This window comes from Mesoplodon densirostris, chromosome 4 (assembly GCF_025265405.1).
Source record: "Mesoplodon densirostris isolate mMesDen1 chromosome 4, mMesDen1 primary haplotype, whole genome shotgun sequence".
Lineage (NCBI taxonomy): Eukaryota > Metazoa > Chordata > Mammalia > Artiodactyla > Ziphiidae > Mesoplodon > Mesoplodon densirostris.
This window is the reverse complement of record NC_082664.1, coordinates 38920158-38937150: the sequence shown is the minus strand read 5'-3', so window position 1 is coordinate 38937150 and position 16993 is coordinate 38920158. Positions and strand designations below refer to the sequence as shown.

General features: G+C 39.6%; 1 protein-coding gene across 3 annotated transcripts in view; it reads right to left on the bottom strand.

Annotated features, from left to right (window-relative positions):
• The window catches only part of ESR2 (estrogen receptor 2), a 181185-nt gene that overhangs the window by 153594 nt on the left and 10598 nt on the right, over positions 1 to 16993 (bottom strand). For 2 of the 3 annotated variants that reach the window (XM_060096041.1, XM_060096040.1), the window contains exons 3-5: positions 16089 to 16205; positions 8291 to 8590; positions 5415 to 5553 (exon numbers count right to left, since the gene is read on the bottom strand). In XM_060096041.1, the coding sequence (XP_059952024.1) occupies positions 5415 to 5553; positions 8291 to 8590; positions 16089 to 16205 (556 nt within the window). The remainder of the gene's footprint in view (positions 1 to 5414; positions 5554 to 8290; positions 8591 to 16088; positions 16206 to 16993) is intronic. The other variant, XM_060096042.1, reaches the window with a different exon arrangement.

The window sequence follows — 16993 nt, the reverse complement described above, 5'->3', positions numbered from 1 at the left end:
AAACTCTGAAGTATTAATGAGGAAAGACTGAACATTACAGAAGCAAATATCCCAAGAAGAAATATTACTTTATATCTAGGGCTTAACTCTCACATCCTGGTGGTCAACTAGAAACTGGTGGGGCAACTAAGAGACATTTAAATGCACTTTGAAGAAAAGCTAATATGACATACAAAGAAATCACAATTACAGAAGATGGATTAGAATCAGGAAAGGAAGGTAGAAATGGAGACATGGTAATTTTGATGTGCCAAAGATTATTTTTAAGCAAAAGTTTTAGACAAACTTTGGACCATGTAATCGAGATTCTTTTGAGCACTCCTTACGGAAATGAATGTTTAAGCATACTTTTGAAGTAAATTACTTGAACTGTACCTAGAAAATACCAGCTTCAATTCACTCCAGCCAGACACACATTATTCCACCTCACTGCTCCCAAAACAACTTCCATTATCATCAGTCATAGAGCTACTGGAAGTCCTTGACAAGCAAGCAGTTAGATGATTCCGTCACGAAACATTCATTTGCTTCTAAAAGCCTGCAGTACACAGCAAAGGGCAGCTATGGTGGCCATGAGTTTCTGCAAGTTTCATTTTCAGTCTCTGTAGCAGCCCCTGAAGGGGACCTGAGATCTTCAAAGAACTGGCTGGTCCCTCCTCCTTCTCCCAACCCCAAGCCAGGACATTTCCAGTGATGGTAGTAGTTGGAGAAAGGGCCTCTGTAGAGTTCAAATGAACTGACACCAGTGGGTACTACCAATCCTGCTAAAGCCTTTCCTATTTGGTGCTATGCTTGGATGCCCGCTTACCAGGATCCTGCAGTCCACAGCGTTCACACCCCCACAAGCTCACTACACAAAGCTACAAGTATGCAAACGGTGCTCACTGGCAAACAAGCGCGGTAACTTTGGAAACCAGTTTAGACTTTCTGAAAGCGCACAGGTTAAGTGATAAAATGTCAGTGCCCCCTAGAAGTCACTCCTAAGGGAAAGACCACCTTGGAGAATCAGAGCCCTGGGCAAAGGGTGCCAAAATCTATAGGAAAGCCCCAGCCCTCCATATGCCATCCGCCCACCTCCCCTGCTCTGGGTTTTCCCAGGCAGCCTGCTGTTAGTGTCCAGTAAGGACATGCAAGCCGTGAACATAGCAGAGGCACAAGAAATACTTATTCACTTATTCACTTGAATGCCCCTCAAGCCAATCATCAAATCACTCAGCCTAGAACAATTAATTATTGGAAACTGTAATTGGTGGGCTTAAGGACATCTGATACTGAGAAAAGCTAGTTTTAAAATATCTCTGGGGGAAAAAACAAAAAATCCAACAAGTCCTGCATTGACAATTTAATAGTTTGGCTCTTTACTCTTTTGTGAGACTCAGAGGTGGGGTCACGGGCACATGTGTGCATGCACACACATGCATGCACGCACGCACACACACACACCTCCCCAAGTAGTATGACAAGGGGACTCATTTGAAATCAATCCTATTTTGCAGAAGCTGCCACCTGTGCCTAAAAACACATCTCTAAATACTGAAGTTAGCACCATTTCCTCATCGAAATACATACCATTTAAAATGTAAATTCATATTTCAAAAATGGAGGTAGAGGGACTTCCCTGGTGGTCCAGTGGGTAAGTCAGGGGGCCCGGATTCCATCCTTGGTCAGGGGAACTAGATCCCGCATGCCACAACTAAGAGTCCGCATGCCACAACTAAGACCCGGTGCAGCCAAAATAAATAACTAAATTTTTTTTTTAATGGAGGTAGAGTTTATATTTTAGGGTATCTTAGGCCTTGATAAATGCTGAAGCTCAAAGTAATCAGAACATATGTACCGCATGGAAAAAGTGAATTTCTCAACCAGCTGTAAAGAGCTAGGTCTGATTGCTTTCTCCAGCAGGTGTGAGAGCCAACCATCTCATTCAAGGGGTGGCAAGGTTAGAATATTTTTATTCACTTCACAGGCTGTAGAAAACAAATACATTTCTAGAAAATAAATGAGAAATATAGGGGCAATAAGGTACAATATCTTATAAAGGACACCTTAATAGAGTTCTACTTTACAATGAGTTATATAGAACAGAGTGAGGAAGGACTTTACAATCAATGAGACCTATTTCATTTATTCTGTAAGTAACTATGATTGACACTGAATTACGAGTAAGAAATTAAGACAGGTTTAAAAGATCTGAATTTAACCTAGTGGGTATATGAGTTGGATGTTAAAATACTGAAACAATATATCAATCAAACCAAACTACTCATGGAAATTTACTTTTACACTCCATTTCCCCATAAACCAGAGCTAAATAAAAATAAAAGTAGTAGTTCCATGTGGACTATCTTATATTTGATTATCACTCCCTTTATAAAAGAAAAATATTCTGTTTGATACCAAGGACAATGTGTTGAAAGAGTGGGCTTCCCTTTGGGGTTCACTGTTTTGTACTGACATATATATATCCGCTGGCAGCACACATGTGGCTAATGGACCACAGTTTGTCTATCTTTGTGTGGGTGGCAATAGGGTTGGGAGAGCTTAGCACATGGGAAGGACTTAAATATTGAACTCAGGTGAAATGATCTGAGTACAAAAGGGAAATACAAATTCAAAAGTGAAAATTCTGCCAGTCTCTTGAAGAAAATTCAATATACAAATACCTGAGGTGAATGCAAACTCAGTACATTTACACTTGTGAGTCCACAGAACTCCATAAACATCCACTTCCTCTGACTTTTTAATAACATTTGACAGTTTCCTATTGATGCTAAGGACACATAATGTCTTAGCATATATGCTTTTTTGAGCAAGTAGAAGTTCAGATTCTGTGGTAGATCTTCACATGAATTGGGATTCTAGTGATTACTAAAAGAACTACCTTGTTAGAAATAAGCTGAGATACCCGGATTTTCCTCTCATCCTCAGTAGGTTCAAGTTTTCTCGCTGCAGAAGCCTCAACAAGAATAAAGGGAAACAAATTATAGTCTCAGTCTCCACAAATAAATAGGCTAATTTAATTGTATTCACTGCTTACATGGTCATACCACCACTTAAAGGAACTCTGACAGGACAATCTACCAAAAGACAATTATTTTCATGTAGTGTGAAAATTATTTATTCACGTTGCAAAAAAGATTCACAATAGAACACTTTTATGGTGCATGATCCCTGACTTTTGGAATAAGTCACATTTTGAACATTTTTGAATAAGCAACTCCTCCAGAAACATACCCATTACATTAAAATGTATTTATCTGTATAACAGATAAACTAAGAGTCTCGGACTTGAAATTCTATACTTTACAGAGTGCTCAAATCAAGTAGGGACTGCAACAAAAAATAACCACTAGTAGGCACTCCAAAAACATGCCTGTTCAACGTGAATGCATTTACAATTCCCAAGAACTCCTCTTTTACCCTCAAATATACTCAATTTCTACGTTGTAAAAAATAAGACATCCAAAAATTTATAAAGTAATGTGAGTCTATTAAAATAACATATAAGAAAAATTACTTTTTGTTTCTTCTATTACTTAACCAACAGGTAAGCCTAAAATTTATCTGGGATTGGTGTCAATTTACAGTAATTTATATACACACGGGAGTTAAAGAACCCACACAAAGAGGTAAGTTAGTTGTACTAAAAACCAGGAATGAAATAGTCACTGAAAAAAAACACTAAATGTGGCATCAATTTAGAAATCAAGACAAAAAATAAAATAACCCAATCCCAAAGTCTGCAAATTTATTGGTTCACCAAAGAATAGAACTTCTTCCTAGCACTAACTTCTAGGGAATTTTATGTGTATATTTGTGTGTGTGTGTGCCTTTACTTAAATACCAAGTGGAATATAATGAGTGAATGAATGAATGAATGAATGAGACTGATGGCTTGGCTGGGTGCTTGGCCCTGCAGCCTGCCTTGCAACATGGTACCCTGAGATGAGAGGAGGAGGAGCAGGCTTCTGAGGTGCACAGAGAGTAAAACAGAGTTGTTCTAAGATAAAAGAATAAAGTAGAAAGTTACTTTGCCTTTTGGCCTCCTCCTCTTTCCTCTTCCAGTTCTCTATCCTGCTGGGAGGCATGTACTGTTGTAGGTAAGAGTGTGGACTTCACAGCCAGCCCCTGTACCCAGCTCCATCACTTGCTAACTGCAGGTAAGTTACCTACCTCCTGTTTCCATATCTGAAGGACAGGGATAATAATGGTGCTTACCCATAAAGGGCTGTTGTGAAGATGAAATGACTTAACACATATCAGTGCTTAGGATGGTGCGTGGAAGCCAATAAGTTAGCTATTTTGATTGCTACTGAAGGGTTTGGGCTTCCAGAACCTCCCTCTGGGCTTGCTCCTACTGGAGCCACAGTCCACGCTCCAGCTCTTCCCAACGGCCCTATTCTCCACCAACACACCTGTTACTTAGAACAGTGTTCTTTGTCAATGCTGTCATCCATGACAACAGACAGAAAGGGTGCTAATTCCCAGGGCTATTACTTTTCACCTGAGTAAGGTGTGCATGGGGATCTTCTGATGATCTAGAGAGGCAATGCCAAGGGGCAGATCCTTTCCATTCATAACACTAGGCATCCTTCTTTGTGCAGAGTCAAATGTGACTGAATATTCAACACTAGCACTTTTTTCAATATAAGGAATGTGGACATCAATTTCCATGGAGATTTTCAAACTGTTCAAATTTACTCCAAGAAAGCATTCTACTTTTCTCCTAAAGAGCCTGAGTGTTGTACATTCCAGCTTTCCCTCCATGAACAGTTCACCTAAGTCAATTAAAAATTGGTTCCTTTTCTGCACCATCTTTAAAAGAAAACCAAATGCAACCAAGTTATCACATTAACACTATCGTTCCCCAGTTTCCGTTAACTTTCATCTGGTTTTAGTAGCCATTCGTTCCACGGCTATTGCCAAAAATGCTATATAGTACATGTAGTTAGAGTGAGTTAAAGCATGTTAAAATAAACTTGGTAGATTTGTAAGAATTTCATCACCTGTCCAAATAGCTGGAGATGTACAGGGTCCCTACCAGTGGAAAAAACAGCAGGACAGCTTAAAATGATAACCTGAAAATGGAGTTTTTTAGTGCAGAAAAATCTAAGTTGATGTGTACACTTAGTGGCCACATACCCTGCAGGACACAGGCCCCTGTTGTGGTCTGGCCAGTGAATGCGGCCACACTGAAAGAATAGGTAAGAATGAGTCACAGGACACTTAATCATTGTACCCATGCTCTCCTTCTTGGGTTCTTGACCCAGTGAAGGAACTCATGACATCATCCTCCTCTTACCTACCCTCTCAGGAGTAAGGTTTTAATTGCAGAACCCAGGACCTTGTTCCCACTTCACTCAGCGCCTCACTCAAACCAGTTGGAGAAGAAACACAAAGTATTTTTTTCTCACCTGTCCAGAACGAGGTCTGGAGCAAAGATGAGCTTGCCGGGGTGGTTGATGGAGCGCCACATCAGCCCCACCATGAGCACCTCCAACCAGCAGCTCTCCAAGAGCCGCACTTGGTCGTACAGGCTGAGCTCCACGAAGCCTGGGGAAAGCAAGAGGCCGTGAGCACACCCCACCCTCCTCCTCAGCTCCCCCGTTCCATAAAAACAGAAGAGCAAGGTTTGAAAAGCTACGAAAACACAAATCATACAGGGGAGAAAAGTCAATATTTTAAAGACATTGCTAAATGCTGACAAGTGAGAAAATCTTGAACTCAAAGTGAGTACTCACTATTTTCTAGTCTCAAACCCCTTCTAGAGAGAAATGTACTTCATTCAGAATTTCTAAAGGACTGTCACCTGGGCTTATACAGCTCCCCAGACAGATGCTAGGGAAGAACAGAAAGCTGGCCCTGACCTTTGTTGGTTATATCCTAATAATCCCTATGCACTACTGAGAAAGACAGAGCTCAGCTGCCAGTCAGAGGGGCTGCCAATCTGGCCCAGCCCATGACTGGGGCTAGGAGGAGTGGGGGGATGGGATAGTGGGGGTGGCGGATGGGAGGCTTGCAGAGAGAGCAGGGCCAACCCCTGCAGAAAGTCAGAGCTCCAGCTGAAAGAGTTTCTTCCATTGCTTAACATTTCCCATCTAGCGTTAGAATCATTCTTCTGAGTAGGTGTGCTGTCTCTAAGCTACTCTACGCTGAAGAGGATAGGTAACAACCGAAACAGGTCCCTAAGGGAGGTGAGCACTTCAGAAGCAGAGATCGCCGGTGTTTCCTCCATAAGCCACCGTAAGAGGAGGAGGCAGTATAATATAAATATAGTAAATATAAACAAATGGCTTTGGAGTGCAATGCATTCTGCTTAGAACCCTGCTCGGCCTCATCCCAGCGAGTTACTTAATCTCTTATTAAGTCTTTGTTTTCTTACAGGAAAAATGGGGGCAACAAGGCCTATCTCTGAGAATTTCCTACAGCTAGGGTCTCTCATCATCCTCATTTCACAGATGACGAAACCATGGCACAGAGAACACACATGGCTCAAATCTTTGAACAATTATAACACAAATCTGCACAAAGGAGAATTTAATAGCGTAATGAATGGAAAGATGGATAAATCCTTTCCAAAGCCACATCCTACACTCAATTCTGGTTCCTGATATGTGTACACGTTTCAATCTCACCCACAGTTATAGACAATAAGCCTACCCAAAGGAGATCAAGCTTTTCATACTTGTAGATATTCAACAAAACCAAGGCTAGGTGATATTCCAATTTTTTTTTTGGTTTAGACAATGACTATATTAGCTGAGAAAGGGGGTGGGGGGGAATCCCGCAGCTTCAGACTATGCCTAAGCTTTCTGAAAATTTTCCAAAATACCAGGCTTGAAGAGGGACTAATGCAGCTTAAGAGTCTGGTTTTGTTTTGGCACAAAGAAGCTGCACAGCTCTCAGGAGTAATTAATTTCGCCACTACTCTCCACGTGGGATCTTGAAAACTAGGCTTGGAATACACGTAGAGCAAAAGCTAGAGGAAATTGCGTCTGTATTGTCTCCTATGGGAAAGAGCTGAGAAAAAAAACAGCATTCTGGCAAAGGTGAAGATGCTAGACTATCAAAACCATAGTGGAAAACCCGGAAATTCTCAGAAAGCTCAGAAGCAAACAAATGACCCCCTATGGATACTATTACCTGAGGCTCTTACACCCAGCTGCTCTTCACCCAGCTTCATGCCCCCTTCTCAATCTTTAAAATGTGCTTAATGCAGTTGCCGACCTCCAGGCCATAGAAATTGTCCCTAGTGGCTTAGAACCTGGAGAGAGACCTCATTTCTTAGACAAATGTATAGACGTACATGGAGAAGCCCTTCCAGGGGAATGGTGGGTTGCTGTCATTCTATGTTAGAATCCTTGATTCATTCTTTCACAGAAACACCAACTCAAATAATAATTAGATGGTGACAATGCAGTATTTGTTACAAACTGGTCTTGGAAAGTGGACACATTATAGGATAGAAAATGAATGTTCTAAATGACAATTTATGAATAACCAAACCCATTTTTAACTCTATCAAGTTAAAAAGCATTCCAGGTTTATTGATGATTCATGTTACTTCTACAGCTGATTTACTCTATTTATCCACATATATGTACATACTACTGATTCTTTCTCTATTGGAACAAAGTTTTACAATTCCTATTTAGCATCTGAGAAACGTTTCACTTTCATACTGGTCATACTGAGCCCCACCCCTCCTCCCAAAGTGAGAAGTCCACAGCCAAGAGATGGGTTAAGGTGGAGCCCAGATCCCTTCCTTTTAGACCATGTTCCGGGTCCCAGGACCCTAGAATTTCCTGCCTAAATGGCCTCCTATCCACTTCCAGAGCCTGGGTGGGTCTCCTCCCTGGGTCCATCATCCCAGACCAGATCTAGGCATGAGATGTGGCCAACAGGCTAGCGTCTGTAGGAGATGTGGACAGGTAGAATGGGGGGTGTGCAAGGTGGTGTGGGATGGATCCAGGAGTGGGAGAAGAAGGCAGAGAGTCAGGAAGAGAAGGGGTCCACCATATACAACTCTTTCTGCACTGCCTTGTCTGATACAGAACTCAGAAGAATTCAAGAATTCTAAACTGGAACCTGGCCTTCCAGGACGTGTTGAAGGCACACATGTCAAAATAGGAAGAAAGAACATATTTCATTTAAAGGTTATAAATCAAGCTCTCAAACTGCTAAATACCCAAGACACAATGTGGACCTCCATTTTGTATTCTTGCCCCATAAATGTTAGAGGCGGCCCTTTCCACAAATAAATTTAAAGCTAAGACCCAGAAAGCCCTACCCGGAATTTTCTTGGCCCAGCCGATCATGTGTACCAGTTCCTTGTCAGCCAGCTTGGTCAGGGACATCATCATGGAGGCCTCGGTGAAGGGCGTGCTGGGGCGGCTCACGAGCACGTGGGGCGGCTCGGCATCGAGGAGTGTGAGCACCAGCTGCTCTGGGCTCAGGGCACTCAGTAGCAGCTCCTTCACACGGGTCACGTGCCCACCATTTTTCTTGGCTTTGCTCAGGCAGTGCAGCTGCTCATCAGAATTTCTCTGCCTTCGAACTACGCGGTACCCACACCTTTCTCTCCGGGAGCCTAAAGCAGAGAGCAGATGATAACACACTGCTTTCCCATCTCTTCTCCAACCCAGCAGTCAAGTTCCCCCAGTCGCCAGGGTAAAACTGAAGCAGTGATATCACTGGAAGACCTGAGTCTATTCACAGAATGTGCCTTAGAACAGGAGCCTGACTTTTATTTCTGGAGCTTGTGGGGCACGTACTAAAGATTAGTATATTTGTGACTGACTGTACTGGCAAAATCAGTAATGACTTTTGAGGGACAATAGCCCAAATGATCTTTAGGTTTCCATTTCAAGATCATCTATTCTATTTCTAAATCTAAATCCATTTCTCTTTTAAAGAGTGCTGGTATACCTCAGTTTCCAAACCATGAAATTAGGAATCTTCTTCAGGAAGAAGATAAGGAAAAGTTAGGAACTGAATATAAATAATGCACTTTTAATAATACATCCTTAAATTCTTTTGCATGTGTGTGTGTGTGTCTGTGTATTCTTTTTACATACTTAACACAAATAAGTTTATTTCAAACAATAAAGTAATTGAAAAAATCTGGAAAATATAGACGAGCACAAATTTTGGCTTAAAGTCAGTTTTCTTTTCTTTTTTTTTTTTTTTATTTTTATTTTTTGTGGTACGCGGGCCTCTCACTGTTGTGGCCTCTCCCGTTGCGGAGCACAGGCTCCGGACACGCAGGCTCAGCGGCCATGGCTCACGGGCCCAGCCACTCCGCGGCACGTGGGATCCTCCCAGACCGGGGCACGAACCCGTGTCCCCTGCATCGGCAGGCGGACTCTCAACCACTGCGCCACCAGGGAAGCCCCAAAGTCAGTTTTCTTTTAATGCTTTTATACTTTTCCATATTTTGTACACAACTTTATATATGTGTGTATATATATAATTGTATAACCTCCCTTTTCTTTTTTTATTAAAAATGTATCATTTTATAACAATTAAAAAATCTGTATAGCATTCTGTTCTGAGTATAGCAACACTTGTTTGAAGTGTCCCCTGTTGATGGAACTCTAGGTTGGTTCCAATTTCTTTGCTACTATATTACACATTACAATGAAAATGCATCTTTGTACCTGTATCCAATTACTCCCTTATAATAAAGAGAAAGAAGTCAAGCTGCTGAACCAAGTTGCTCATTTAAATTAAAATTTAAAATTTTGATATGTATTGATAGATTGCCCTTCAAAACTATTTTAAAATTTATAATCTAAATAATACTTTAAGGGCTACCTATTTTCTTATAACACCGTTGGACATTAAAAATCATTTTTAATCTTTGCTAATCTGGCAAGTGACTAAACAATCTAATTTTACTTTGTATCTTTTCAATTACTAGCAAGGTTGACTAAAATGTTTGCCCTTCATTTTCTCTTACTTGTATATTGCCTATTTGCTTCTTTTGCTCTTTATCTCCTTAATTACCTACAAAGGCTCTTTATATAGGAATGATAACTTTTGTTGTATTCAATATTTGTCTTAGTTGTTAATGTATCTTTTAACTCTGCTCATGGTGTCTTCTGTCATAAGAAGATTTAGTACATAGTCACATCTGTCTTTTTGTTTCACATAAAGATTACACAAATATTCTCCTATATCTTTTTTAAACACTTTTGTGGTTCAAACCTATTTGAAATTTTATGTATGTTTCTATTATGTCACACTGATATTTCATTTTATGCTTTTCCAAATGGATGTACAACTTTCCACATACCATTTATTAAATAAGCTTTTCCCATTGATTTTTATAAAATGCCTTGTCATTTAATAAATAATTGTGTATAAAAGTATCTTCTTCCAGATTTTCTACTCTTTTTCATAGATCTATTTTTCTATTCCTGTGCTGGTACCAAAACGTTTCAGTTATGTAAGTTTATATAGCAGAACACAGTGGGATAATGTCTTTAAGAAAGAAGCTTTCGGACTTTCCTGGTGGCTCAGTGGTTAAGAATCCACCTACCAATGCAGGGGACACAGGTTCAAGCCCTAGTCTGGGAAGATCCCACGTGCTGAAGAGCAACTAAGCCCATGTGCCACAACTACTGGGCCTGCGCTCTAGAGCCCATGAGCCACAACTACTGATGCCTGTGAGCCACAACTACTGAGCCTGTGAGCCACAACTACTGAGCCCGTGAGCCACAACTACTGAAGCCCATGTGCCTAGAGCCCATGCTCCACAACAAGAGAAGCCACCACAATGAGAAGCCCGGGCACTGCAACGAAGAGTAGCCCCCGCTCGCCACAATTAGAGAAAGCCCGCACGCAGCAACAAAGACCCAACTAGCCAAAAATAAATTACTTAAAATAAATAAATTTAAAAGAAAAAAAGAAAGAAGCTTTCAATTCAGAATTATATTCCCAGCTAACCTATCATTCAAGAGTGAGGATAAATTAAAGGCATTTTCAGTTTAAAAAGATTGGGAACATATATCACTCACAGCCCCTTTGAAATAAATACTATGTTCTTTGGGATAGAGAAAAATGAACCTGAAGGAAGCAAAGAAAGTCAAGAGCAGTGGTAAGAAAATAAGCTGGTAAATATGTGAGTAAATCTGAAAAACACTGAATAAAATAATAATAATTTTTCGAGGTACAGGAACAAGGTAGAACCAAAATACCAGACAATAACATATAAGATGAGAGAGGAATAATTTTGACTAGAACATTCGAAAAATTTTTATTTAGGAAAAGAGATATCTATTAGAGAGAGTGGCTTGATTCTAAAATTCATCAGGAATGCATGCTAAAAATAGAAATAGTGTCACTAAAAGAATTAAAACAGAATGTATTATTTCAAAACTGACAGAAGAGAAAAAAGAAACCAGGAAAATATGATCAACTCCAAAAAGGAAAAAAAGTAGAAAATATGTGATTAATTTTTTTTAAAGCACAAAATAAGATGATAGAAATGAACCCAAATACTAATGATCACAATAAACATAAACAGACTAAATTAATCAATTAAGAGCAACTCTGAGATCAGACATATTTTTTAATCTAGACATAGACTGGTTATAAGGAATACATCTAACGTGCAGAAAAACTGAAAGTAAAGGGGTAGAAGAAGATACAACAGGCAAAAATTAACCAAATAAATTGGAGTTACTATCAATATCAGACAAAATAAACTTTAAGTCAAAAATCATTATTAAGGTCTCATAAGTAGATTATAAAAGGAAGGTAAATAATTCTAAGCTCATATATATCTAAGCAACAACAAGAAAACACAGCCTACAAACAAAACACCAAAAAGTGATTGAAAGAAAAAGAGAAATTGACAAATACACTATTATCAATATAACGGGATGTTTTAATGTATCTCTCTCAGCAACTAACAAAATAGATGGGGAAAAAGAATATAGAACATTTGAACTGCACAATTAAGAATCCTGAGCTATAAAAACTCATGGAATTTGCAAAAATTATCACATAACAAGCCATTAATAAAACCTTAACTAAAACTGATATCATATAGAACATATTATCTGACCACAATAAAAATAGAAATCAGTAACAAAAATATAACTTCCAAAGTCCTATGAGCACAAAAATATTTCTAAATATTCATTGGTTAAAGACAAAAATGTAAGATGGAATTTAAAAAGACATAAGTCGGGCTTCCCTGGTGGCGCAGAGGTTGAGAGTCCGCCTGCCAATGCAGGGGACACGGGTTCGTGCCCCGGTCCAGGAGGATCCCACATGCCGCGGAGCAGCTGGGCCCGTGAGCCATGGCTGCTCAGCCTGTGTGTCCAGAGCCTGTGCTCCACAATGGGAGAGGCCACAACAGTGAGAGGCCCGTGTACCGCAAAAAAAAAAAAAAAAAAGACGTAAGTCAACCTGTTGTTAGCATGGGCACAACATTTATATGAATCTTCCCTAAAAAAAACTAAAAGTTAAAATTAGAATGCCTAGTTTCTATACTCCCACCATTGTGTTTGTTCACGAAATTCAATTGTCCACATTTATACAAAGAAATATTAGTTAGGAGGTATGAGCAAATTTAAATTATTTGCTTCCAAGAAAATTTATCTGAATTTCCCTTATCCTTGGCTAATTGCAGTAGAAGAAAGGGCTCTATTCATCTAGGGATAACTGAATCAAAATTTTCATGAAAAGAATTAAAAGCCTAAAATGTAATTCATTTTATTAGTAATCAGATAAAGTGCTATTATTATTTACACTATATATAATATTATTATTATATTATTAAAGGTCGATTATACCTCCAGGGTAAAATGGGACAAAATGTATGGTTAAGAAAGTATCTTTCTGATCACACATTTCTCTTTTGTGTAGTATATGAGGATAAGGAGTTTACAAAATAGATTTCCATACAAAGTAAAAGGTTTTGATTCCACACATTCAAATTTATTTGACCAAATTTCCCCAACAAAGTTCTATGTACTAGACCCTATTCTAAGTTAGGATCAATAAAATAAAGCCCCTAGAATCTATTGATAGAGTTCCTAGTTTTAACTGGTAAATCAAGTTGTATTCTATACACTGGAATAAAATGAAATTGAGAAGGTCAAAAAATAAAGTCATTGACAAAGAACTCACATTTTTCTACCAAGGACATTCCTAGTGTTATGGCTTTGACACCGTAATCCAAGCAGTCACTCAGTGTGCCTCTGAGTGAGCTTAATGAGAAAGTACCAAATAGGAGTGCTCCATATTAGAAAGTGCCCCAGCGAAAAGATGATGAGAACAACAACAATGGTAAATGATGATCGTGAGAGCTAATATCTACTGGAAGCTTCTGTATGCCAGACACTGTGTATTATTGTATATAGATTATCCCATCCTGACAACCACCCTAGAGAAAAGGTGCTATTACTATCTCCAACATACAGGGGAGGATCCAGGCACAAGAGAGCTCAAGTAACTTGCCCAAGGTAGAAAAGCTAGAAAATAGCAGAAGCAGTATCTAAAACCAATCAGTGGTCTGAATCCAGAGCTGGTGCTTTTAACAACAATTTTATATCACCTCCCTATCAAATCACTTTCAAGTGTCTATACAGCAGGTGAATAAAGAGATGGCATCCGAAAGATGCCGAGCTATTGTCCCAACACAGGGATCTAGATCAGGTATACAGTTATTCAGATCAGTCTCCTGCCTATTTGCATTTCAGTGTATTCTTATAATGAAGCCTTGTCCCTGAAGCTAGTCTGGGAGGGTACCCTCCTACCATTTAAACAACCATATTAATACCTCAGCAGAAAGGATTGGAAATGCAGAAGAAAAAGGTGATGACAAAAGGGACAGGATTTCTGAATAAAACGGGGAAGTGGAATTATGCAGGAGGATCCAGAATGCAGGGAGAATCCCTAATCCTCTAAGATTGGATAGAAGGAAGAATCTAGATCAAGGGTTTTCTCAGGAGGGCAGACAAGAAGAGGGCTGGGAAAGGAGGGAGGCACAGTTAAGAAAATTCACTCCTAATCCTCTTTTCCCACGGTCAGTAAAGGACCAAAATATCCATCTGTTTGCACATCAATCCATCTCATTACTTCTGTAATCTAAGATAATGAAATATTTTTTCTTAGCCCTATACAGTGACTTTTTGGTCAAATTCAATGACCTTTTCCAGGAAAAATTCAGGAACATCTCTGAACTCTGCTTTCTGAAACTGTATTGTATCGAAACTCCTAACTTATATGAGCCTTTCAACAAGGGAGAAAGGAAGGAAAAGCAAAATTTAACGCCAGGCACTGTGTTAGGTCTTTATTCCTCACAAAACTCAATGAAGCAGATACCTCTGTTTCAGAGATAAGGAAACTGAGGGCCAGATAGGTTAGGTCGTTTAAGCATAGTCACTTTTAGCAAGAAGTAATGAGACAAAAAAATGAGATTCCACCTATGTGGGGGGGGGGGGGCGGTGGTCCAGTCCTCCTGTTCTTCTCACCGCATACACTGTCCCCTACAGCTGGAGTGTATGTGCTACTGCCCTGGTCCCAAACCAGGAGAACCACAGCCACTAACAGACTCTAGTACATTAAAAGCGTTTCTAACCTAAGGCTAAATTGGAAATCTTTTTTTTTTTAAGTATACAATTTAAAATATCATTTTACTTAAAACATGATATATTTATTTGAAGTCTTTGGTCAGAAGGCCAAGGATTTCTCTTTAAGCACCTCTACCAATTTAATCACAAGTTACCCTGTCTCTGGATTTTCAGTTTCAGCTTCTTTAAAACAGAGCAAGAACTTAGGCACTCCTAAAGCAATCTGAATGCAGACTCTTTATAGGTGTATAATGGTTTTGCCCCAATCTCACCCATACCTAACCCAATAGCTATTAGTCCTTTACAGTTTTATTCAAAGCTTTCACAGAACAACTATCTTTTCCTACTCATATTTCATATGTTTGCATAAACTTTAATTAAATTATATGATTTAACAATTACAATGAGTAGAAACAGGTTGGGAAGAAGCCCATTGGTTACTGATAAGGATATAACTGAAGTGGCTTTTATGAAAGTAACCAATACCCACTGGGAGGTCATGGGCATAGGCAGGATATTTTACAGAGGAAATGGAGAACACAAGTGATTTTAGGAAGCCAGAGAACTGTGATTAAATTAAGAGAACTTCTGCTCTAATTCTGAACTAGGGGAGGGAACAGAGAATGTTCAAGGGGCAGAGCTACTAAGAGACTGTCAGGGAGAAAAGAGAGAGGATTTTTTTTTAATTTTTCAAATAGTTACAAAGAGAGAAATAACAACAAACCACTGCTAAAATACTGGCTGGCAGAAGAATAAGAAAAGTACAGGCAGAGCTGATATGACTTTATATAAACAAGCAAGTATGTACAACAAGTGAATCAAGTTAGCCAGGTGGAGAGAGTGGAGTGTAAGCATCATCGTCAGTTGTTATACTAATGTTCTCATTTCTCTTTGTTTTTTCATGTATGTATATGTGTGTGTTCACATATATATGCACACATACTGTCTTAGAACAAAATCCACACTCTATGTGCTTTCCACAGGTCTATCATGTTTCTAACTCCTATGCATATTTTATCCACTTTTAGAAAGTTAATGGAGGGATAGGCACGAGTCATCCCAAGTAGCCCACAAGATAGTCAACTTTCTTGTCAGAGCTTTAACCGTGAACATTTACCTGAACTTCATCCTTAGACTTTTCAAGGCCTCAGGCGGATGGTCATCCAGCCCATTTGAGCACCTCAGTGGCTAGAGATCTCTAATTCATGCAGCAGCCTATTCTGTGGTCAGACCACTTGAACTGTAGAAAGTTCTTCCCTACATTGGGCCAAAATCTGCCTCTTACAACTTGCTCCTGTTCACCCCAGCTCTGTCCTCTGCAGCTTTAGAGAGTAAGTCAACACCCCTGCAATGGGACAGCATACACACACCTGAAGATAATTACCATGTTCTAAATCTCCTCTCATCCAGGCTACATGTCTCCAGGTCCTCAAACTGTCCCCAGTTTGACATGGCTCTCAGCATGTCCCACATATCACAGAAGGGGAAGGGAACACTCACCACACTTCACCATCCCGACTTCATAGCACTTCCGAAGTCGGCAGGCCTGGCAGCTTTTACGCCGGTTCTTGTCTATTGTACACTGATTTGTAGCTGGACAAATATAATCATTATGTCCTACAGCAGAGCAAAAAAACAAAAAAAACAACAAAAAAAGGAAGTTTATTGTTAAAATATTTTGGCTAAATCTCTTCCTGGTCAACAACACAACTAACGCTACCCAGCTGAGAGATAGGAGACATCTTCTTAACCACAGGTACAGGTATAAAAACCAAGTTCAGCCTCATCAGTGCCTTGTTTGTGAGTAAAGGAAACCTAAGAATATTTCAATATCCAACCCTTTATGAATAGGTTATTCTCTGCATGTTCTTAGAATTCTCAAGAGATACATTTAGAAATAGTCTCCTCTAGACATGGAAAGTGAGACAGTCACCTGAAATTGATTTGCTCCAAGTCACAGGACTCCTTGAGAGTAACACTTGTATCAGGTCACCAAATTCAACTGCTTGTACTCTTTTACATACATTCCTCTGTGGTATTTAACATGACATTTTAATAGGAATTCATAGCTAAATAAGAGAACTAAACTGGTCAATAAGAGAATATAGAAATCATCAAACAAAACAAGGACAGAAAGAACTGCCACTTGATAATGGTTGTGGTGGGTTAAATTACTGTTTTTAATTCTTCACTCCCTCCCTCAGCCTGTGACGCTACAGTGTATTACAGCAGGCAGAGTACACCTCCTTACCAACTCATGTCGGGCTTGGCCGTGGGACTTGCCAATGGTATGGAAGTAGATGTGATACTCCGAAAGTTTGGCTTGGCCTCTTGAGTGCCCATGAGAAGAAAATGCCTAGGGTAGCCACTGATCCAAGGAGAATGTGGAGATGTGTGGTGCAGAC